Below are 25,560 nucleotides of genomic sequence, written 5' to 3' on the forward strand. Positions count from 1 at the left end.
GTCCATCTGCTACCACAGTTACTCTTAGTCAGCTCTAGCATTTCTAGCCTCCTTGCTAATTCTTGCAGGACTCCAAGCACACTTCTGCTTCAGTATCTTTATACTTGATATCCCTTCACCAGGAATGTTCTTCCCCTAGACAGTCACAGGCTCTCTCACTTCTATCAGGTTACCTTTCAAATTCTACCTTATATGTCTGGGTATAGTGGCTCACGCCTGTAACCCCAGCACTCTGGGGAGGCCAAGGCAGGAGGTTTATTTGAGGCCAGGAATTTGAGATCAGCCTGGGCAACACAATGAGACCCTGTCTCTACAAAATTGTTTTTTTAAAAATTAGCCAGGCATGGTGGCACACGCCTGTAGTCCCAGCTACTCAGAAGGCTGAGGTGGGAGGATCACTTGAGTCCTGGTGGTTGAGGCTGCAGGTCAAGCTGATACCATGCTGCTGCATTCCAGCCTGAGTGACAAAGAGAGACCCTGTCTCCCAAAACAAAACGAAACAAAAAACAAAACCAAACAAAAAATTCTACCTTATAATTGAGACTTTCTCTAACTACTTTATACAAATTAGCAACCTTTCTCCATCATTCTCTAGCCTTTACCTTGAGTTATTTTTCTTCATATCACTTATTACCACTTAACAAAGTATATATTTGTTAATATGTTTTTATCTACATCCTTCCACTTAAATGTTGTTAGTTTTCTTTAGAGAATGTTGTTTTCTTTCCTTCTCTATTCCCTGGACCTAGAATAGTGCCTAGCATGTTGTAAGCATTTAGTTTAAATTGAATAAATTAATAATTATCATCTATAAGACTGAAAGCTCCTGTGGCCACGGACTAACACTTATTGATTATATATTCCCAGTAACACCTAGCTTAGTACCTTGCCTATGGTAAAAGTTCAGAATGTTTGTCTAATAGAATTGCATCTTATTTCTCTCTGCTTCTCAAAGATGCTCTCTGTTCCTTTTGGGCAAGTTTTCATACTGCTACCTGTTTCCTTCCTTCCTTTGCTCTACCTCACTTTTGCCTGTTTTCCTGTTTATATTTTATTACAACTTCCTGGAATTTCGGGAAACTTCAAATTACAACTGTTATTTCTCAACTCTTAGAGGCCACACAGACTATGCCCCAAAATTTAGCAGCTTATACTAGCATGTATTCTCTGCTTCATGGGCATTCTGCCTTGCTTTCCCAACAATACTGTAAATGGCATAATGGTAGAGATCATATAATATTTCCACATCATTGAAAACATACAAGGTAACATTCATTGTAAGCAATCGATAACTATATCAACTCATCCAGAATAGTATCTCCATTTGCTTACTAGATATGACCACTTGGATATTTAATAGAGATCTCATTTTGCCTGAAACAGAACTCCTTGTTTAAGTACCCACGCATATTCCTTTGCCATTCTACCCCATATACTGGTCACCAGAGGGGACTCAGTTTCTTAAGCACAAAGTGCAGGAATAAACTTCTTAATTTTGAGATAGAAGATTCACATGCAGTTGTAAGATCAACTTGTAAGCACAGGGGAGATCCCATTTGCTCTCTATCCAGTTTACCCTAATGGTAACATCTTGCAAAACTATAATACAGTCTAGAACTTCCTCAAACTATGAAACAGAGATAACCATGTAACCCAGCAATTCCACTCCTATACATATACCTGAGCAAACTGAAAACACATGTCCACAAAAATACTTGTACATGAATGTTTATAGTAGCATTATTATTATTATTATTATTATTTTGAGACAGTATTGCTGTGTCACCCAGGCTGGAGTGCAGTGGTGCGAGCTCAGCTCACTGCAACCTCTGCCTCCCGGGTTCAAGCAATTCTCCTGCCTCAGCCTCCAGAGTAGCTGGGATTACAGGCGCATGCCACCACGCCTGGCTAATTTTTGTATTTTTTGTAGAGATGGGGTTTTGCCATGTTGGCCAGGCTAGTCTCGAACTCCTGAATTCAAGTGATCCCCACACCTCAGCCTCCCAAAGTGCTGGAATTACTATAGTAACATTATCTTTAATAGTCAAAAGATGCAAACTATATAAATGTCCATTTGCAGATGAATGGGTAAACAATATGTAGTCTGTAAATACAATGGAGTATTATATAAATACAATGACCATAAAAAGGAATGAAGTACTAGTACCTGCTACAATTTGGATGAACCTTGAAATCATCATGTAAAGTGAAAAAAGTGGGACACAAAAGGCCACATGTTATACGATTCCATACATATAAGCATCTTGAATAGGGAAACCTGTACCGAAAGAAAGTGGTTGTTTAGGGCTGGAGTGAGGGGAATGGAAGGATAGGGGAGTTACCCTTAACTAAAGGGTACAAGGCTTTTTTTTGAAGTGATGGAAATGTTCTAAAATTGACTGTGGTGATGACTGCACTTATCTGTGTATGTCTATGGAACTGTATACTTTAAATGGGTGGACTGTATAGTATATAAATTTTATCTCAATAAAGCTGTTGAAAAGAAAACATAAACTGCAGTAAAATAGCACAACCAGGATAATGACATAGCTAAGATGCTGAGCATTCCATTACCACAAAGATCCCTGCTATTGCCTTTTATAGCCACCCTCACTTCCCTCCCACCCCCACATCCTCCTTAACCCTTGGCAATCACTAATCTAGTTTCCATTTCCATAATTTTGTCATGTAAAAATATTATGTAAATAAAATAATTTAATATGTAACATTTGGGAACTAACTTTTTCTTTTTGTTGAGATGGAGTCTTGCTCTGTTGCCCAAGCTGGAGTGCAGTGGTGCAATCTCGGCTCACTGCAACCTCCACCTCCCTGGCTCAGGCAATTTCCCTGCCTCAGCCTCCTGAGTAGCTGGGATTACAGATGCACGCCACCATGCCTGGCTAATTTTTTTGTATTTTTAGTAGAGACAGGGTTTCACCATGTTGGCCAGACTGGTCTTGAACTCCTGACCTCAGGCAATCCGCCCGTCTTGGCCTCCTAAAGTGCTGGGATTACAAGCGTGAGCCACCGCGCCTGGCTGGGAACTAACTTTTATTCACTCAGCATAATTCCCTGCAAATTCATTCAGGTTGTTGTGTGTATAGCTAGTCCCCTCCTTTTATTGCTGAGTAGTATTTCTAGAAATTATTTTGATTTTTACTCTTCCTTATCCATCATATCCAATCCAGGAGCAAGTCTTGTTGGTTCTACCACCAAAGTTCATCTTGGTTCTTATCTCTTCTCTCTACTTGTATGAATATACTTGTCTATACCACCATTAGCCCTCACCCAGTCTGAGAACATCAAACTGATCCTGCTGCCTTCACTCGAGCCCCTTCGCAATTCATTTACCACACAATAGTTAGAATACATTTCCACTAAAAATCTTTACATCAGGGCAAGCGCGGTGGCTCACGCCTGTAATCCTAGTACTTTGGGAGGCTGATGCCGGCAGATCATGAGGTCAGGAGATCAAGAGTATCCTGGCCAACATGGTGAAACCCTGTCTGTACTAAAAATACAAAAATTAGCTGGACACATGCCTGTAGTCCCAGCTTCTCAGGAGTCTGAGGCAGGAGAATCGCTGGAACCTGGCAGGCGGAAGTTGCGGTGACCCATGACCCGAGATTGCACCACTGCACTCCAGCCTGGCGACAGAGTGAGATTCCGTCTCAAAAAATGAATGAATGAATAAATAAATAAATAAATAAACTTTACATCACTCTCCAAAGGCCTACCTCCTTCTTTCACTCATATACTCATTCAAATATTTATTGAGTGCCAACTATATACTGGGCATTGTTTACACTTTGGAGAAGCGGTTATTATATTTAAAATAATGACAAAATCCCTGATCTTGTAGAATTAATACAATAGTCAGGGAAGAGCAAAAGTAAACAAAATAAGTAAAATATTGTAAAACAAACAAAAAAATAAAGCAGGAAAGCAAAATGAGAGGTTCTTGTAGGCAAGTTAGTTACATTTTTAAATAGACTGGTCAAGGAAGGTCTCATTGAGCAGATGACATTTGAGCAAAATATGAAGGAGACAGGAAAAAAGCTATGCAGATAACTGGGTGAAGAACATTGCGGGTAGAGGGAATAGCAAATATAACAGGACAACATGAAAGCAGGGTGGGAGTATCTGAGGAACTGAAGGGAAATCTGTGTGGCTGGAGACAAGTGAGCAAGACGGGAACATTTAGGAGATGAGGTCAGAGAGGTAATGGGTCCAGATGATCTACTGGCTTTTTAGGTCATTTAAAATACCTACTACATCTTTTACTCTAAATGAGACAGCAAGCCTTGGAGAGCTTTAAGCATAATTTGACTTTTAAAAATTCACTCTGGCTGCTGTATGAAGAATAAAGCACAGGAGGAAGAGGGGAAGCAAGGTGATTAGTGAAGAAGTAATTCCCAAAGTCAAAGCAAGAGATAGTGGTGGTTTGCACTAGAGTTGTAACTTTGGAGGTGGTGTGAACTGATTGGGTGTGAATGTGCGTTAAAGATTAGAGTTAAAGGGTTTGTCGGTAGATTTCATGCACAGTGTAAAAGAAAAAGTCAATGATGATTCTAAGGTTTTGAGTTTGGGGAACTGTACAGATGGAGTGGCCACTGAGGTGAAGAGTGCAGCTGGAGCAGGTTTGGTAAGCTACATGGGGAAACTTGGTTTGGGACAAGCTCATGTTGAAATGCCGGGTACATTTGAGTCTGGGACTAACAGTCAGTGTTGCGGCTATATTTTGGGAGTTGTCAATGTGCGGACTGCATGTAAAGCCATTAGGCTTGATGTTATCAATATAGGGCATTAGTCTAGATGGAGAAGAGGTCCAAGATCCCTGGGGCTCTTCAAAATGAAAAGGCCTAAAAGATGAGAAGTAACTAGCAAAGGACACTGCAGAGTACTTAGAAAAAAATTCCACATTCCTTACCATAATCATGACCTGACCCTTGTCAAACTCTTTAACCTTACTCCCCAGTACACACAGGCCACTCAATTTTTGAAACGCCACACACCGTCCCTTCCTGTCTCATGGTCATTGTCTTTGCTGTACTTTCCAACAAGCATGTTTTTACCCTGGCTCTAGTTTTAATCACTTCCTTCTCTTACTACAACTCTCAGCTAACTTGTTACTCTATCAGACTTTTCTCTAATTTTCTTAATTCCCATCTGAGTTTTCTCTAATCATCCTAATTAAATAGGTCCAACTCAACCATCTCCACCAAATTATGGCTCTTACTATACCTGAAATTTTTTTTCACTTATTTGTCTAAAAACCCACCCTCACTTTAACAATCGCTTACAAAACGATTAGCGTATGCCAAATGAAAAAGCCTAGATACTCCTCCCAGTATGCAACTTCCTGGAGATCAGGGACCTTCTCATCTTTTCCTTTGCCGCATCCCAATGCAGTCACATTGCTTCAGCAATCAATTCTGAGGTTTCACTAGTTATTAACGGAATAGACTGCAAGCCACTGACTGGTAATCGAAAGTCAGCATTAAAAAGAGAATACTGACAAACCTACAAATAGATACAGGGAACCGTTCCCGTCACTCGCGCCTTAACGCAAAGAAGTTGGACAACCCGCGCGCATGCGTCGTTGTCCTCTGCTCGCCAGGCTAAACCCCGCCCCTTTCCTTAGCCCAGTTTTACAATGGCACATGCGCAGTACGGGATCTGTCTGTTCGTTTGTCGGCGCTACCAATAAAGTTTTAGTGAGCACAGACTCCCCTTTCTTTGGCAAGATGGCGGAGTACGACTTGACTACTCGCATCGCGCACTTTTTGGATCGGCATCTAGTCTTTCCGCTCCTTGAGTTTCTCTCTGTAAAGGAGGTGAGGGGGTCTTTGGGCGCGAGGAAGGCGTCGGGGCGGGTGAGTTGCTGAGCAAGGCCGAAAGGCGGTGTCTGTAGCCCTAGGCCTGACACGTGCGAGGCGGTCGCGAGTTTGGTTCCTGGACGGACAGTAAGGATCTTGCGGTAGTTTAGCGTCTTCTCAGTTAAGAAGCACCGCGGTATTCGGCAGTGAGAAGGAGGGAGGTTACGGAGAGAGAAAAGACGTCTCCTTCACTAACTGAGGTGTCAGTGCCAGAGGGACGTTCGCATCAGTTCTCGGAAGTTGGTGATTCGCTGGTTTCTCTAGAGAACGTTAGAGCTTCACAGGCCGGCTTCTAAAAGCAACCTGGAGTGTTGTTAGAGCTTTTGATTTTTCTTTTGGAAACGGTGGGAAGCCTGGGCTTGGCTATGGGTTTTTGTATGTCGAGTCGTTTAGAGTGATTCTCTTACACTTAAAATAAGTATCTAGCGCTTTAATTTCCATCAAGTTGTGAGTTCTTTGCGTTTTCTTGTCTTTGATAAGTAGGACTTTCTAGAACAGCATATTTCGTCAGATGGGAACGGCGCTCCCCTGCCCCCCACCCAAAAAAAATCCCCACAATCTTTAAATGTGTTTTCCAGTGTGTACATTGTACTGACTTCAAGTGATTTGAATTGGTCGTTAATGTTCAATTATCTACTCAAGATATTGTGAATAAATGTGTAATTCTGGAACTTCATTTTAAAGCGTATGTCAGTCCTAAAAGTTTTATTGGACTTGAAAGTTTTGGCTAAAATTGACATTAGTTATACCATGAGTTTATTGGGAAATTGATGCATTTTAATAATGCAAAGTAATTTGCAATGATGAAGGAATTTTGTCCAGAAAAATAAGTGAATTCTGTTTCTGGAAGCAGACTACAATATAAGTCTACTTAGGGAACTCTAGATTTGGGGAGTCGATTTTGTGTAGCAAAAGACAAAAAGTAATAAAACAAAAACGTCCCACAAAACCAGCTACCAGGTGGTTGTGGCTCATTAGACAGGTATAATCCTCATATTCCTATGCACCTTTTCTAAACATAGACAACTCTGAAGTTGTTGATGTTAGGTAACGGCTAAGATCATTTTCAGTAAATGTCCAAGAATGTCTTGTCATGTAAAACTTTCTCTTGAAAAGATATATTTTTGCTTTGATTCTTCTTTTTACACCTGTATTTTAGACCTTGAGTAAAACATTCCCATCTGCATTGTTTTCTTTTCTGGAAAAGTGAGAACAGAAGATCTAGTAAAAGTGCCATATTTTGAAAGCCTTTTTACCAGCTACTTGTAGAAGTACTTCTGAACCAGCTGAACTTTATATATTTTTGTGTTCTTTATAATTTCATTTTTTTAATGGCAGACAGAAGGAAAGGAGGAATATGTAAATGTAAATTAGATTTTCATAGGGCTAGACGAAAACTATGAACTGCAGGCAGTTGAGAATCAGTGGGAAAAACTGCCCAATACCCACCTCTTTGGAGAAAATGTTGGTAAGATGACTGTAATATACCAAGAGGAAGACAGATGCTGGAGTATTTAATTACCATTTACTAAGTACATTTTATTCTTGGACAATACAGGGGTTAGGAATGCTGAACTCCTGCAGTCAAAAATCCGTTAGAACTTTTGACTCCCCCAAAACTTAATAATACCCCAATGTTGACAGGAAGGCTTACTGAGAACATGAACAGTCTTGTGTTGTATGTGTTATATACTGTATTCTTACAATAAAGTAAGCTAGAGAAAGTGGTCTTATAAGGAAATACACTTTTTAGTAAGTGGAAGTACATCATAAAGGTCTTCATTGTCTTCATATTGAGTAGGCTGAGGAGGAGGAAAAGGAGGGGTTGGTCTTGCTGTTTCAGGGGTAGCAGAGGTGGAAGAAGTAGAGGAAGTGGAAGGGAAGTCAGGAAAGGCAAGCACACTTGGTGTAACTTTTATTGAAAAAAAGTGTATACGTGGACCTGTGTGGTTCAAACCCTTGTTGTTCAAGGGTTAATTGTATAGTGCCATGTAACTGAGAAATCCAAGATAAAACCCAGACATCTCACCACTAAAAACTTACCTATCCTTTAGAGTTGAATATTTTTTATATAAGGTAAAAAGTAATAAATGTCGAAGAGGTACTGGTAGGGTGCTATCAAAATTGAGATTCTGTTATCTTCAGTGAGCAAAGAATACTTTGAGGAGGTGAGGCTTTGAGTTTTGAAGGCTAGATGGTTAGGATAGAGTCAGTGATCCTGCTATGTGAGGATACAGCAGCCCCCCACACCCCTTTAGCAGTTTCAGTTTCTGCAGTTCCAGTTACGGTCCAAAAATACTAAATGGAAAATTCCAGAAATTAACAATTCGTAAGTTGTAAATTGTGCGCCCTTCTGAGTAGTAGGATGAAATCTGTCTCGCTCCCTTGCTTTAGACTGGGACATGAATCATCCTTTTGTCCAATGTATCCACACTGTATATGCTAACTTAATTGTTATATTTTGTTATTGTTAATCTCTTGTGCGCAGTTTATAAATTAGACTTTATCGTAGGTATGCGTGTATAGGAAAAAAAACAGTAAATATAGGATTGGGGCTATCTGCGGTTTCAAGCATCCGCTGGGGGGGTCTTGGAACATTTAGCTCGTGGATAAGGGGAGACTATTGTATTGCACCAAGAGAAAAACAATTTCATATGTTTGTTACATTGGAGAATATAAGCCTTATGAGAGCAGAAGCTTCCTTGTGCTCTCAGCACATAATATGGAGTCTGGCATAAAGGCTTTTTATGATTGTTTAATAAATGATTGAATGAATACATATTTGTTTCTCACTCTTTATTTTCATGTGAAGCAGGCCAGGTAGTGAAATATTTAGGACCCTGGGCTCTGAATTGGAACCTTCATGACTTTGTCGTTTAATACCTCTGTATAGTCAACAGATTCTTTTACCCTCTTAACCTTTTTTCATGAAAAAATTGTGGAAATTTGATTGTCCTTTTTCGTGTGAGTACTTATATAGTATTTTCAATTGTGGCTTCTTGATATGAAGTCTGAAGTATTTGCTTTCTGCCTATGAGGCAGAATTGAGAGGCAGATGTAGATTTCAGAACAGGTCAGTAACACCTGATGGTAGAGCAGCAGGGCTGTTGAATCTATCGTGGAGAGAGACTTGGCAAATTAAAAGTTATTAATAGAGTGGTGAGGAGAGGTTGCATGCTTGGAAAAGAATGTTTTTACTTAAGATTACGGTTTCTATAGCGCAAAGTGATGAGAAGTTAAGGTTTTTCTGGTAAATTTTATCAGATACAACGTTCATTCATAGAAGTACACAAATATAAATGTACTGGTCAATGATACATTTTTTTTTCAAAATGAATAGTGAATGCATTTATGTGACCACCGCTCAGATTAATAAAACATTACAGACATCTTTAAACCTTCCTCTTGACCCCTGTTAGTCACTACTCACACCCCCTAAAGGTAAGCTGTAGTCTGATGATTCATTTTGCCTGTTTTTGATTTTTACATAGGTGGAGTTAAGCATTTACCACCATGTACTGCTTTGTATGACTGCTTTCACTCAGCGTTGTTTGTGAGTCATCATGTTTTTAGGATAGCAGAAGTAGTTCATTGATTTTTCAGTGCCGAATGTTAGTCTCTTATGAGTATGCCGTGGTTTGTTTTCTCATTTTAACATTGATAGACTTGGCTATTACAAATAGTGCTCCTGTATACGTTTTTGGAAGTGCACTTTGACTATATGCACCCGTTTGTTTTGGATGCCTCGAAACAGAATTGCTGGATCAAAAAGTATGTTTGGCTTTGGGAGATAAAAATCTTACAAAGTGATTTTATTCCTGCCGGAAGAGTATATGTTCCAGTTAGTCTACATCCACAGCAACACTGGTACTGTCAGGATTTTTAAAATTTTTATTGTAATTTTTAATATGCGTTTACTTATGATTAATGAAGTTGAGAACCTTTTCATGTGTTTTTTGGCCATTTTGTTGTCTTCTTTTGCAAAGTGCCTATCTTTTAGCCATTTCAATTGCATGGGCTGTCTTGTCTTACTCATTTATAGGAGTTCTGCATGGAATTTGGAAGGTTCGGTTTCGCTCTTATGGCTAAATACCATTTGACCACCTTCATCTTTACTTCTTGCGGGCAGTGAAATATTGTGGCATTTGCCTGGATTTTTTTTCCTTGCAAAATTAAGTTCAGTACAGAAATCTCTTCTTTTGCTGAAGCATTTATGTCCCTGAATATTTTGTAGAATCTTTATATATTACTCAGCACACTTCATGTTGATGTGAGTTTGTATATATATCTATTTGCTGCCTGTACTATAGGTTAAATTATATTTTTTGGACCCTTTGCAAAGCAAAAGCCTGGTCTGACATGGTTGACCTAAAAAATCGGTGCAGTTTTTGTTTCAGCAGTGTGGATGGAGAAGCATGTTAGAGTTTATTACTGATTACCTGGATATGGAGAGGTGACAGCTATTTCTGCTTTACAGAAAAGATGGTGTGGATTTTGTTTATCCACAGCCTTGCCTAGAAAAGATAAGAGATGGTTTGTAGGGACATATAAAAAATAAGATCATATAAATCAGAAGGAGGTTGGAATGTCTATTTTCTCTTCATTTTATAAATTTTAGGTAAGTAAAATACTTTTATGTCTGTAGGTTGTTTGCTTGCCATATTGCTTGCCATTATTACAAGAGGGGGAAGTTAATAGTTTATCGTATTTTATAAAGTATTTCTTGAAATATATTTCCAGGTAAATTAGTCTTAGTATTAATCAGTTTATTTGGGGGACTTAAATATATTCATTAGAAAGTTATCTTCTTTTTCAGATATATAATGAAAAGGAATTATTACAAGGTAAATTGGACCTTCTTAGTGATACCAACATGGTAGACTTTGCTATGGATGTATACAAAAACCTTTATTCTGATGATATTCCTCATGGTAAGTTTTGTCATTAGAATTGAAGCTTGTCTTGTGACTTGAGGATATGTGTATTAAAGTTTTATGATTTATAAGAGAGCTTTAGCCAAAAGACTTCATTATTATTTGAATGTTAATGTTCTTTGGGTGAGAGGTTATATAAAGGTTTCATGTCTTCTGAAGTGTATTGTTTTTTCCCTGTGAAAGATGTGGAACTACTTTAAAATATGGTCATCAGATACCTTCAGTTCATAGTATGTATCATCAAAGTTGTGCTTATGATTCACATTCCTTAGAATTATCTGAGAATGTTGCAGTTCTTGGGTTGCTACCTTTTTTAGTTACTGCATTGTGTGCCTTAGAGATTTTTATTTTATTTTAATTTTGAGGCATCTAGTGTAGACATTGTTCTCCAAATATGGTACCCAGGACCACCGTCATCAGTTCACCTGGGAGAGCTTGTTAGAAATGCAGGTTTTTGACCACACACCAGACCTACTTAATCAAAACTGTTAAGTAAGGCCTAGCACTCAAGTTGGGGAACTACTGTGATACAGTGTTTTCCAAACCCTTGCTTTCTGTGGTAACGTTACTTAAAAAAAAAAAAAAAAGTGGTTCTCTAGGTTTGGGAAATACTTCTGTGTCATTTCTTCAATGCACATTACATTTTTAAAGATTCCAAGAATTCTGGCAGTAGAGAAATACAGTATACTCTGTTTAAATTGGCATTTCTCAAAATTTGATCATAGATCTTCTCCTGTGTTTGAGAAAGACTGCTCTAGAATATACTTTCTAATATGTAATGCAGAAATTATTACATTAAACATAATCCACCTGTTTGACTTGTAGTTCCCTGCAACAACAGTAGCTCTTCTTTAGTTTGTCATATATAAACAAAAAGGAAACTGTTTCTTAGTTTCTTTTTTCTTTTTTTTTTTTGAGACAGAGTCTCTCACTCTCAGGCAGGGTGCAGTGCAGTGGCGTGATCTTGGCTCACTGCAGCCTCCACTTCTCAGGTTCAAGTGATTCTCCTGCCTCAGCCTCCTGTGTAGCTGGGACTACAGGCACGCGTCACCATGCCTGGCTAATTTTTATATTTTTAGTAGAGATGGGGTTTCAGCATATTGGCCAGGCTGGTCTCGAACTCCTGACCTCGTGATCAGCCTGCCTTGGCCTCCCAAGTTCCTGGGATTACAGGCGTGGCGCCACTGCCCCCGGCCTATTTCTTAGTTTCTTAATGAAACATTAAGGTGTTACCAGAGTTGGTTATGTGCAAGTTTTCTCCACCTTTTCATCGTATAGTAAAAGGAACAATAGAATTTGGTTTGAGAGGTTATAGAGCTGGATTTATAGTTAAAAGAGATTATTTAATGGATTTAAATTCCATTCAACCTAGTGGATAGCCTGTAATAGTAATATGTAAGCCCCTCTGAGTTTTTGTTCAAAAACTCCTGGATAATATTCACCTAAGAAAATTAAATGGGAACAAATATAAAAACCCTTGGAATGAAGTTTCTGCGATGGAGAATTAAATGATAGATAATTGGGTCCTACCCTTTTTTTCTTTCACCTCTGTCACCCCAAGGCTGTATATTCTCCAGTTTCCCTTAAGAGTAGAAAGAGGATTCCCTTTTCCTTTTTGTGGCTTTGTATTACTAGAAAAAAGAAATTAGGGATTGGGGGACACTTCTGAGTGAGTAGCCCCTGGCATATGAATATATTGGGGATGAGTAAATGTATGTATGGTTTAAATACTCTGAACAATTTCCAGACATTCTCATGATGAGTAGCACACTTTAACATGCCCATTGTAGTACTCTTTTGCATTTTTAATTAGCTTTGAGAGAGAAAAGAACCACAGTGGTTGCACAACTGAAACAGCTTCAGGCAGAAACAGAACCAATTGTGAAGATGTTTGAAGATCCAGAAACTACGAGGCAAATGCAGTCAACCAGGTAAACTCTTCTTAATTTTGAATTCGAAAAATTCTCGTTTCTGGATTAATACAAATGTTAATTCAAACTTTATCCAGTATCCCACAGTAAAAGTTCATAGGTTTAAATGAGTGCTTTATTCATTTTTAAATGTTCATTTATCCTTATTTTGTAGGGGCCAGTATAATTAATAAATATTAATATTAATACTGTTTTTTTTTTTTTTTTAAACTTCTTTAGTACTTATCTGTACTGATTATGCTACAGAATTTCCATCTCCTATTTCCCTCTTCCTGGGGACATTTGGCAATGTCTGGAGATACTTTTGGCTGTCATAACTGGGGGGTGCTATTGGCACCTAGTGAGTAGAGACCAGTTATGCTGTTAAGCATCCTACAGTGCACAGGACAGCACCCCTCCCGCTACTCCCCAACAAAGAATTACCTAACTCAAAATGTCCATTAAGAAACGCTGTGCCACTGTGTGGTGGCTCACGCCTGTAATCTCAGCACTTGGGGAGGCAGAGGCAAGCGAATCGCTTGAGCCTAGGAGTTCGAGACCAGCCTGGGCAACATGGCGAAACCCTCTATCTACCAAAAAAATAAAAGCAACAAAAAATTAGCCAGACGTGATGGCGTACGCTTGTAGTCTCAGCTACTTGCTACTTGGGAGGCTGAGGTCAGAGGATGGCTTGAGCCCAGGAGGTGGAGGTTGCAATGAGTCAGTGTCATATCACTGCATTCCAAAGTAGATGATGTAGTGAGATACCATCTCAGGAAAAAATAAAAAAGAAACCCTGTGCCTGTGCAATACCTAGCGCTTTAGAGCACAACTCGTTATAAGAGAAACCTGAGTTCACTTTATTCCTGGCTACATTCTTTCATACCCTTCTAAGCTCCATGCCTCGCCCAAGGAGGGTAGTTTTGAGCTGATGATTATTTTATTCCTAACTTCCCTTTACCTGGAAGTAGATTTACTGTTTCGTAAGCATGTTGCCTTACTCTGACTTAGTACATGTCACGGGTAGAAGTCCTTTGGGTTATTAGAAACATTTAAAAATAAAATCTCTTACTAAAATTGAATATTATCATTTGAGATAAATCCTAGCTACCATTGAATTCACTTGAGGAATTGCTGGATATTTTGCCATGTTATACCTTTAATTTCTATGTGTTTAAACCAAATTTTTAGAGATTGGCTCTTAAGTTTTCCTTTGTGATTTGTGAAGATGTTACCAGATATTTTTAGAAAAGCAACAAATACACAATTACTGTGCCATACTATAGCATACTATACTATACTATGACATATGCTACATATAAATACAGTCAACTCTCTGTTCTGCATCTGTGGATTCAACTAACTGCAGATTGAAAATATTCAGGAGAAGAACCTAAAAAATAACAATACAGCAATAAAAAATACAAATAAAACTACAGTATAACAACAACTATATGATATTTACGTTGCGTTAGGTATAAGTAATCTAGAAATGATTTAAAGTATATGGGAGGATGTGTATAGTTTACATGCAGGTACTGTGCTATTTTACATAAGGGACTTAAGCACCTGCAGATTTTGGTATTTGAGGGGGTTGGTGAGTAGGGGGTAGGCGAGGTCTTGGAACTAATGCTCTGGGGATACCAAGGGATGACTATATGCAGGAAAACACGCACACAGAGAGATATATATATACACACACATTACATGCATAGGCAGAACTATATATTATACTAAACTACTTGTATGCTTTTAGAATAAGTAGTTTTAGATCTTCAGGTCACATGTAGGTGATTACAAAGGGACACCTGAAATAATCCAGTTGTTAGACTACAACAGAAAATTTAGGATGTTGTAGTTCAGTCACTCAAAGACTGGGGAGTTATGGGATCAAAGTATGAATAAGATGAATGTAGATATGTTCACCATTTAGAAAAAGAGGATCCTTGTAGCTTAATAGGCACTGAATTTGAGATAAATGAAAGGATCATGTGTTAAAAACTTGTAATCTTATTATACTTACAAACTACCTATTTTCAATGTGAAAACCTTTTTCTTGCAATTCCCCCTTTTTAAATTTCATTGAACATATAGTATCATACTTAACACTTTCCCGGAAATAATCAGCCAGAGGGCAGTGATTATATACGTGAGTGGTGTAAGTAGTGCAATACAAAGTTATTCACTGTGATCCACTGCAAGTGTTCAGTTTTTGTGGAAGTTCTTCTGTGTTGGAATTTCATGTACATTTCATACTCAGTATTATAATACACCTATATTTTTATGGGGACATATCTCACCCCATTAAATCTTCAAGCAAAATTGTGCTCCCTAAGATACATTATAGCATATTTCTTCTCGTGAGAAGGATAAGAAAATGTTTTCATTTTGGAACATGCAGTCAGGTGCAGTGGCTCACACCTGTAATCCCAGCACTTTGGGAGGCCAAGGTGGGCAGATCCCTTGAGGTCAGGAGTTTGAGACCAGCCTGGCCAGCATGGTGAAACTTCATCTCTACTAAAAATACAAAAATTAGCTGGGCATGGTGGTGCATGCTTGTAATCTCAGCTACTTGGGAGGCTGAGGCAGGAGGATTGCATGAACCCGGGAGGCGGAGGTGGCAGTGAGCCGAGATCGTGCCAGTGAACTCCACCCTGGGCGACAGAGTGAGACTCCGTCTCAAAAAACAGTAACAACGAAAATGCTCATAAGGTGGGCAGCTACCCTTATATCCCCTGTCCCTTGATGTCTTTATTATCAGTTTGTCTTTTACCAGTCTGTCAGCATCTCAAGATAACACAAAGCTAATTTAAGAAAAATTAAATATGGCACTTGGTTATACCTAATGATTATGTAGGGTATGTAGCATAGCTGTCATGTACATGAGACATGATTTTTTTTATTTTTATTAATTTTTTTGAGACTGTCTCACTCTGTCACCCAGGCTGGAGTGCGGTGGCGCCATCTGTGTTCACTGCAACCTCCAGCTCTCAGGTTTAAGTGATTCTCCTGCCTCAGCGTCCCAAGTAGCTGGGATTACAGGCACCCGCCACCATGCCTGGCTAATTTTTGTATTTTTAGTAGAGATTGGGGCTCACCATGTTGGCCAGGCTGGTCTTAAACTCCTGACTAGGTGATCCACCTGCCTCAGCCTCCCAAAGCCTTCCAAAGTGCTGGGACTACAGGTATCAGCCACTGTGGCCAGCCAGGCATGATTTATTAATCTTGTAAATTTGTCAGAATCATCCTTTTGAAAAATATTAACAGATTGGAAGAGGGGACAAAATTTGTATATAGGATTAGTTTCTTGTAGTTTGTACATGGTACATTTATATCAGTCTCTATAATTAGACTGCATTATCTATTAGAAATCTGACCACAGAGAGCAAAAACCATTCTCAATAGATTACCACTAAGTAGACTTCTGACCTTACTAGAAATAGTCAGAATCTTCTGGTTTTATTACCTGACAGACTTCTAAAGGCCTTACGTTAGTCGTGGTGAAACAACACTAATTTTCAATTAGAACTAAAGACATCTGAAAGTGAATTTTAAAGTTTGTAGCTCTCCTTGTATACTTACTAATTCTTTACATTCAAAACATGTAATGTCCTGCTTATTTTATTCTGGAAGTCTTATAACGTTTACGTACTTATTTAAGGTGACTTTGCATAGGTAATAATTTAGAAGTTGGATATGCTTATTTTGTTTTCTGTGGCCTTTAAAATACTGTAATTTTTTTTAATTATCATTTAGGGATGGTAGGATGCTCTTTGACTACCTGGCGGACAAGCATGGTGTAAGTGTTTTAAAAATAATTTAAAGTTGTTATGTTTTAATAATGCTGACTAAAGACTGGTTTGTACAGATAGGCTCATGGCTTGGCCTAAGAATATAATTTCTAGATTAATTTATTAATGATAAAATCTGGTTCTATTTTTAAAACTTCAGTTTTTATAAATTGTTGCTGATAGGAAAATAGGTGCTTATAGCTCACCTTTAGGTAACAGAAATTCTCAAAGCTTTTATTTATTCCAGAGTTGTAATAGCTGGCAGTAGTTATTGGCATTTTATATTAGTGCCAACAGCAAGCTAAGTATTATATATTATAGGGCATAGGATGCCTTTTCTTATGGATTAACAAGTAAGGCAAACAGAATGAAATTTGAATTAGAAATGTTTTGAGCAATAGAATTAGGTAATACTTTGGCCGCCTTGTGGAACACAATGGCCTTTGAAATTATCAAAGTCTTTATAAGTCCCCAGATTCACAAAGAAATGTTAGAAGCTTTCCTAACCATCACTCAATCTCATTTCCCTTGTGTTAACTCAAAGCATGAGGCTTTGCATATAATTCATTATTTAAGGGGTCCCCAACCCCCCCAGGTCATGGACCAGTACCAGGGGGCCACAGAGCAGGTGATTAGAAGGTGAGCAAGCATTACCATCTGAGCTCTGCGTCCTGTCAGATCAGTGGAGGCATTAGATTTTCATAGGAGCACGAACCCTATTGTGAACTGCGCAAGCAAGGGATCTAGGTTGCACGCTCCATATGAGAATTCAACTAATGCCCTGATAATCTGAGGTGGAACAGTTTCATCCTGAAACCACCTCCCCCAGCACAACCCCCGTTAATTTACTTCTTTAAATAACTCCAGAGGTCAGTTCTTTAAAAGTCTCCCAAAAGCTGCCACCAAAAATAAATACCATAATCAGAGATAGATTTTAAAATATACATTAGAAGTTGGTGAATTAAACATTCATAGTTTTGACCTCAAAGACTTACGAATTACAATGGGGTTTTAAAACTCTGAATTAAAGAGAACCTAATCTTTTTTTTTTCTTTTTAGTTTAGGCAGGAATATTTAGATACACTCTACAGATATGCAAAATTCCAGTACGAATGTGGGAATTACTCAGGAGCTGCAGAGTATCTTTATTTTTTTAGAGTGTTGGTAAGTATAAGTACTTGATTTTTTTTTTTTTTTTTTTTTTGTCTTTTGTAAGATTCCCTTGGTTCTTCAAAATGTGTATATAGATTTGCGTTTGTTCATAAAGTTTTCAACAGTCATTAGCCAAAGAGAAAAAAGTAAAGAAAACCACTGAAAAACAGAAACCTTGTTTCAGGGCCTGAAAATTTGGAGGGTGATTTAACTTGTCCTTGAAATCCAAAAGTAGGAACAATTTTATGATTTTTAGCATTAATAGAATCATATCATGTAATGGATTTATTATTATAATATTATACAGCACAGTGAGTGGCACGTTGTAGGTGTTTAATATTGTTGAGTAAATCCATTATTCCTGATTTAATACTTTATGGTATGTATATTCCTTGAACTTGTTCTAAACAACTGTGGAATCATAAGGGTATATGAAATATTTTATGCCTTAGTAGTAACCTTTTTCCAGTTACCTCTGCCTTCAGCTATTAAAATATAAAGATCAATGGTTTCTTCATTACGTGGGGTGTAGATGAGTTTAAATGGTACTATGAACCATGAAGTATCCTGTTACCTTGTATTTGACAGGCTTCTAGATTTAGTGCTTTTGTTAGAGAAGGAGAGTTGTGTGAAGCCAAATTAAAAATCAGACCTTGGCCAGGTGCGGTGGCTCACGCCTGTAATCCCAGCACTTTGGGAGACTGAGGCGGGCTGATGACCTGAGGTCTGGAGTTCGAGACCAGCCTGGCCAACATGTTGAAACTCTGTCTGTATTAAAATACAAAAATTAGCTGGGCGTGATGGCACATGCCTGTAATCCCAGCTGCTTGGAAGACTGAGGCAGGAGAATCACTCGAACCAGGAGGTAGAGGTTGCAGTGAGCTGAGATGGTGCCACTGCACTTCAGCCTGGGTGACAACAGGACTCCATCTCAAAAAACATAAACGAAGTAAATAAAAATCAGGCCTTCAAATTGATGTACTTCATTCTCACTCTGTCTTCTGTTTAGGAAAGTGTATTAAGTGTCTTCTACAGTTATCAAAACATCCTTGTTTTAGCTAGCCTCTCATTTGAGAAATTATAATTTGTTACTCACCTTGGACTAGTAAGTAGGTACTTAAAGTCTAAGATTTCTTTTTTTCTTTTTTTTTTTGAGACAGGATCTTGCTCTCACCCAGGTTAGAGTGCAGTGGTGCCATCATAGCTCACTGCAACCTTAAACTCTTGTGCTCAAGAGATTCTCTTGCCTCCTGAGTAGCTAGGACTACAAGTGTGCATCACCACTCATGGCTAATTTTTAATTTTTTTTTTTCCAAAATGGAGTTTTGCTATGTTGCCCAGGCTGATCTCAAACTCCTGGCCTGAAGTGATCCTCCCTCCTCAGCCTTTCAATGCTTTGGGATTTACAGGCATGAGTCACTGCACCCTGCCTGTCTAAGATTTTCTAGTTAATCCTAGAAGTTGGGAAAAGACCTTAAAACAGAGACTTTTTGTCTTCCAACCTTGGAAGAGTTTCTTTTTGCCTTTATTTTCTGGTACTTTTTTCTTTACTTGTAGCTCCACATGTCGCAAAATAAAGTCTCTTGGCTGCTGTCTGTGGTTATTTTCTAGGAAATTAAATTTTCATTTTGTGGGGAGGGAGAGATTAGTGTTATTGATTCAGGTAATTTCGACACTTAAATTGCATAGACAGCTTCACTTTTTGAAACTCCACCATCCTTTAAATAAAAAGATTTTCTGTTTATTTCCAACTTTGCTTAAGAAAAACAACTTTTTTTTTGCTCCCATTTGTAGATGAATTCTTAATTTACAGATTAGCTGTGGTTCACTTGCAAGTGCATTGAAGGTAATCAGTGATGCTAAACTTGTAGTAACTTATCAAAAAATTCCATCAGTTTTACTTTGAATATTATGAGGGATTTAGGAGAGCAAAAGTTGATTACTTTGGAAATGTAAACAGCTTAAACCAGGATTGTAAAATCAGAAGCCTGGTATGATTACAGGTACATGAAAAGAGTTGGTTATTTATATCATTTGTTAATGCTGGGAGTGAATTTTGAGAATGAAGATTTAGTGTCATGTTAGAGTTCCAGCACAGTAAATTTATTGTTGCTGGTCAGTGAGTGAATGTGCCATTTTGCTAAGACATGGAAACTTAAGGTAACTGCTGGAAATCCAGATATTGAAACTCTTCTAGCATATCAACCCTTGAAAGCGGGTTGGTATGAAGAGCCAACTGTAATGACATGGAGTTTAGCCAGAGTAGTACACATGAACCTTTTGAGGATTAAAAAACTTGCTACACTGCTACAAAAAGCTTTTATTCTAACACATATAACACATTCTAGTGTTAATAGTATCATTATATTTATGTAGTATGGTTTCCTATTAGTCTGAAAATTTCTACAAGTGACAGCTTTGTACTTGTAGATTTGGTGAATTTTTATGTTTACTTTTTAAAAATATGAAGATACAAGTTAATTCACTGTCTTTAAAAAATTGGGGAGTTAGTTTTAAACTTTTGCATTGCCCCTAACAAATCTTGTGCTGGAACTCAAATGATACTTTGATTAAGTGTTTGAATACTGTGATATAAACACTAAATTAATATGTTTTACATCAAAACAGTCAACATAGAGTTACTGGAAATTCTGAGAAGTTACGTTCAATTCATTTTTTAATTTTTGTCCTGTCTTGTGCCACAAAACATTTGTGTTAGGTGAGAGTTTGTTGCTTCCTATTGGCATATTGGCAGGCTAACAGTGCCAAGCTTAAAAGAATAGATATCTTTTTCTTTTGATTTAGATAGCCACTACCATAAGATCTGTGTATTTGTTTGAGGTTTTGTTAATAGCAAATCTAAAAATCTTGTTTGGATTTGGGATGAAAAATGTCAGTGTTTTACTTTAGTTAATTAATTTTATTTTTTGCAGTGGCCTTTTTTATTTCTAAATACTTTTCTGGTGGTTATTTTAAATCTATGGTTAGGGAAACATAAGCTATGAAAGAGCCATTGTAACTGATCAGAGATTAGAATTTGACTCTCCAAATGACCTATTGTAGGTCAGTGTTGTATAAATTAAAGCTGTGTGACCCTAGAATCTGCCCTTTAAAAAAAAAAAAGAAAAAGACTTGTGGATTTTATAATACATTGCGGATTGTTCAGGTACACTCTGTTTGGTTGTGAAACTTCTTTGGTTGTGAAAAAGACTTGTGGATTTTAGAATACATTGAGGATTGTTCAGGTACACTCTGTTCTTTGTGAAACTTCTGTTTGGTTGTGAAAATGACGAAACTGGTTTGGTGGGAATTTTTGAAAACTTTTGCTTTAAAAGTTATTAGCACTATTGATTATTCTATTAAAATTTTCCTTCATTGTGGCCTTTGCTCTGGCTCCATAATATATCCCATTCCCTTATTCAGCAGCTCTTTGAAATAAAAGTGATTTTAGTTCCTAGGACTATTTGTTATATTTTTGGAGCTATATCTTTCCCTCCCTCAGGATGTGAAATGTGTTTCCTGTTTGTATATACCACTTCATTTAAAAATACTTTTCCTTGAGGCTTAAGACAGTATGAGTAATGATAATTTTTGAAGGCATTAGGATCTTGACTGAAAATTTCCCTCTGATGTACTCTGTTGTGATGTCACTGTAAGAATTGTGCATTTAATACTGATTTTCAAGCTTAGTTTTTCGTATTTTAGCATCTGAAATCAGAAAGTGTCTTTACTGGGTTTTTCGTTTTGGAAAGATAAAATAAAAATGTATGATAAGATTGATGGCATCTTTGACTTGATGATATATTTTAATATTCAGATGTCCTTTATAAGAATTAAACATTTTATCCTTTGTAATTAGAACAATTATTTTATGGATTTTGATAAACCAGTTTTTAAATTTTCAATGAATTTTGAAACATTTGTGTACTTGTGTGGCTACCATTAAATCAAGATAAAGAATATTTCTGTCACCTCAGAAAGACCCTTTTTCGGTCATACTCCACCCATGGTCCTGGGCATCCATTGACCTGCTTTCTGTCCCTGTAGATTAGTTTTGCCTGTTCTAGAATTTTATGTATGTAAGTGGAATGATGTACTATGTATGTGTTAGGCTTATTTTTACCAGCAAGTTTTTGAGATTTATTCATGTTATCATGTGTATCAGAAGTTAGATTTTATTTATTGCTCAGTAGTATTTCATTCTGTGAATTTACCATGGTCTCTTTAATGTATTCATCTATTGATGAACATTTGGATTACTTTTAGTTTTTGCCTATTAAAAATAAAGGTGTTATGAATATACATGTACAAGTTGTATTGTGGATATACTTTGTGATAATAACTAGAACCAGGAGTGTCATGGATACATTTCAAAATGTAATTTATAAATCTAGTCCCTGTGTTATTTGCCTGCTCTTAGAGTGTGCCAAATGTTATTTAGTACATTTGAAAGGAAGAATTTCAGTATAAACTGAGTTTGTATTGTGGTCCCCAGTGTTTAGATTATATATCTGTAAATATGTATATAGATAAATGTAATTTTACATATGTAAATATATATTTAAATATATGTAAATCTGTATACATATCTCTGCGATGATTTTCATCATCATTTTAATAACTCATATTTACCAAGTTCTTACGCTGTATCAGGTGATAATTGTAATCTCTGTATGTCTCATGTCACTTAAACTATGCAACTGAGGTGGGTTTTATCCCCATGTTGCAGTGAGGAAGCTAAAATACAAACTAGCTGTTAAGTGGTAGAGACAGAATTCTTGATCGGATTTCTGATCCTGCACATAGAATTTAACTTGTGATTATGATATCTACTTGATATTTATACTTTATGTAAAAGTGCTTCTGTAAAAAATTAAAATTGAAATTTCATCTTGAGGTGTAGAGATGTTCCCCCTCTACTACCCTTACTGTTTCTACTGCTTTAGCACATCTGATTGGTTCAGAGTCAGTTTACCTACTTCTACTGCTTTGTTTTGAGGGAGTCCAGCTTTGCTCATTGTTATTAGCCTGGTCATCATGAATGTTTTGAGTTTGTGACTGTTTTACCAGTGGATAGAAGAGGTAGGGATGGCCCTTAGTCCCCTCTTTTTTGGGGTTAAGACTGTGGTATAAAATTTATAGGTTTCATGATTAGAAGTGTAATTTGGAGCAAGTTACACTCTATGTATTAGTTCACCTCTTGAAAATGGGAATAAAAAATAGAGGGTTTTTGTTAGGATTACAGGAGAACACCAACTTGTATTGCTCAGTACATAATCCTTCAGTAACTATTAATTGTTAATCAGTGGGCCTGTTTTTTTTTTCCCTGTCTCCCTCTCTCCATACTGACTTCATTTGTGTCATAATTTGCAAATATTTTTTGGTTCTGTACATAATTTCTCATTACATTGTAAATGAGACTCACGAGTCTTGATTTTCCACATCTTCATTCTAGCGACAAATTTACATATGAATCTAACTTGGTTTCTAAAGTTTTAGGTGCCTGAAATTTGATTAGTTGTGTATAAATTATCTAAAGTGGGTTATAGTAAGATGATGCTGTGGTTTCCTAGTTATAAAAGTTATTTTTTATTTTCTTATCTAGACTGAATATTGAAGACCTGAGTATTTTTAGCAAAGGTTTTTTGAAACAAACCAGGGTGATCCAATAAACACTTGGATAACTACAGTTTTGTGTAGAGAGCTATAGGTCTTTTAGTAGGCTAAAGGGATACATGGGTATAGAACATACATTAAGTTTATTCTTCAAGAATATTCACGATATAATTAATTATGGTTTCTTAAACAGGTTCCAGCAACAGATAGAAATGCTTTAAGTTCACTCTGGGGAAAGCTGGCCTCTGAAATCTTAATGCAGAATTGGGATGCAGCCATGGAAGACCTTACACGGTTAAAAGAGACCATAGATAATAATGTGAGTTTGACTTTTTCACTGTTATTGTCTGAAATATCTGTGTATCCTTCACCCTTTCTGATGAGGAAAAACACTATGCATTTTGGGAATAAAAAAAAATTTCAAATTAGCTTTTGTTGACCTTACAAAAATCATAGTGGCTTAACTAGTTTGACTCTCCTTGAACGAAATTGTCAAACTTCTTTTGGCTCTTAGAGAAAAAAACGTAGCCTTCATTTCTGTTACACAGTTACTGTGTCCTTTTTTTCTATGCCAGTCAAAATGACACTGCTGTTAGTGCCCGCTATTATTGAAAGTCCTATGCAGAAGACAGTTTTCATCTACAATTATCTAATTAAACCACTTACTATGAAATGTTCAGTTTAATTCCTGCTTTTAAAATGTTTTCTGAAATGAATTTATAACTTCTGTTAGAGTTTATAAATTAGAACGTCTTCACTGGACGTTACTGAATCTGTCTCTACAAACAGGGTAATAATTTGGAATGTCGAGGATCATGCAGAGAGAAGGCATAGGGGATCAGACATTGATCATAATGACCCTTGTGCATGCCTTAGAAGGGCTCATTTTTAATTACAGTTTTGAAGTTAGTGATGTTTGTCCTGCCTCTTTCTTATATATTAATATTTTTTATGTGTACATTTTTAAATCCTTTAGTCTGTGAGTTCTCCACTTCAGTCTCTTCAACAGAGAACATGGCTCATTCACTGGTCTCTGTTTGTTTTCTTCAATCACCCCAAAGGTCGCGATAATATTATTGATCTCTTCCTTTATCAGCCACAGTAAGTTATTTCACTGTGTAATTTTGGCTCTGTTTAGATAAAATTATATGGAATTGTTTAAAATTAAAATATACGTTTCTCTGTCATTTGAATTTGTTGTCACCTGTTGTTTTGTTTTTTGTTTTTTTCCTTCATGTACTAGATGTGCTTGTTATTGAAAAGCATGCGACTCTTAAGTAAATTGTTTGACAAAGTGCACCCTAAGCCTTTTAAAGTGCTATTTAAAGTGTGGTCACTGGGCCAGCAGCATAGGCATCATGTAGAATCTCAAGACTCACCCTAGAACTAAATTAGAATTTGCATTTTAATAAGATCCCAGGTAACTCATGTAAACATCCAAGTTTTAGAAATAAGGCTCTAGGCCATACTACTTGAAAGGAATATGTGCATCCTGCAAATCTTTTTATATCATCTTTGCTCTGTCAACCAGCTTTTGTTTAATCTTTTGGTAATGAGAAATTCACTGCTTATGAACTAGACCATTCTTTTGTTAGCTAGAAATTATTTGTAAACTTAACTCTTCCAGTGGAACTCAAATACCTCTGAAACTTCTGCCCATTATTTCTTGTTTGTTTGGAATGACAGAAAACAAGACTGCTTCATGGAAACTCTTTAGATGTTTTAAGATAATTTTTTACTCCTCTCTGCTTCCTTCAGGCTAAATATCTCTAGTTTTATTAAGTAACATAGTTTTTCAGAACCTTTAGTATTTGATTGCCTTTTTAGATAATTTCTATTCATATTCTTACAGTCTAGATCTTCATAATTGAAATTTTATTCCAGGATTGTCATCTAAACTTTATAGATTACAGTGGCAATATTAGCTCCTATTACTTGTACATACGCTTTTACTAATATAGCCTAAGATTATAATAGCAATTTTAGCAATCGCTTCATGGTATGAGTTATATTGTATTGACTGTATTGGACAAATTTTGCAATACTTTTTTTTTTTCTCTCTGAGATAATGTCTGGCTCTGTTGCCCAGACTGGAGTGTAGTGGCGCTATCTCAGCTGCTGACTGCAACCTCTACCTCCTGGGCTCAAGCCATTCTCCTGCGTCAGCCTCCCAAATAGCTGGGACTACAGGCACATGCCACCATGCCTGGCTAATCTTTCTATATTTTGTAAAGACAGGGTTTCGCTGTGTTACCCAGGCTGATCTCAAACTCCTGAG

At 37.1% G+C, this 25,560-nt stretch overlaps 1 protein-coding gene across 3 annotated transcripts in view; it reads left to right on the top strand.

Annotated features, from left to right (window-relative positions):
• EIF3E (eukaryotic translation initiation factor 3 subunit E) overlaps positions 1–25,560 on the top strand; it is a 106,319-nt gene that overhangs the window by 55,517 nt on the left and 25,242 nt on the right. Inside the window, exons 1-7 of one of the 3 annotated variants that reach the window (XM_050801382.1) lie at positions 5,653–5,837; positions 10,696–10,810; positions 12,627–12,744; positions 16,480–16,522; positions 17,574–17,678; positions 23,476–23,601; positions 24,259–24,383. In XM_050801382.1, the coding sequence (XP_050657339.1) occupies positions 5,664–5,837; positions 10,696–10,810; positions 12,627–12,744; positions 16,480–16,522; positions 17,574–17,678; positions 23,476–23,601; positions 24,259–24,383 (806 nt within the window). In that variant the 5' untranslated portion in view covers positions 5,653–5,663. Of the gene's footprint in view, positions 1–5,652; positions 5,877–10,695; positions 10,811–12,626; positions 12,745–16,479; positions 16,523–17,573; positions 17,679–23,475; positions 23,602–24,258; positions 24,384–25,560 lie in introns of those variants that run through there. The other 2 variants (XM_050801381.1, XM_050801383.1) reach the window with 2 other exon arrangements.

The sequence above is a fragment of the Macaca thibetana genome, chromosome 8 (genome assembly GCF_024542745.1).
Source record: "Macaca thibetana thibetana isolate TM-01 chromosome 8, ASM2454274v1, whole genome shotgun sequence".
In the NCBI taxonomy this organism is placed as follows: Eukaryota; Metazoa; Chordata; class Mammalia; order Primates; family Cercopithecidae; genus Macaca; species Macaca thibetana.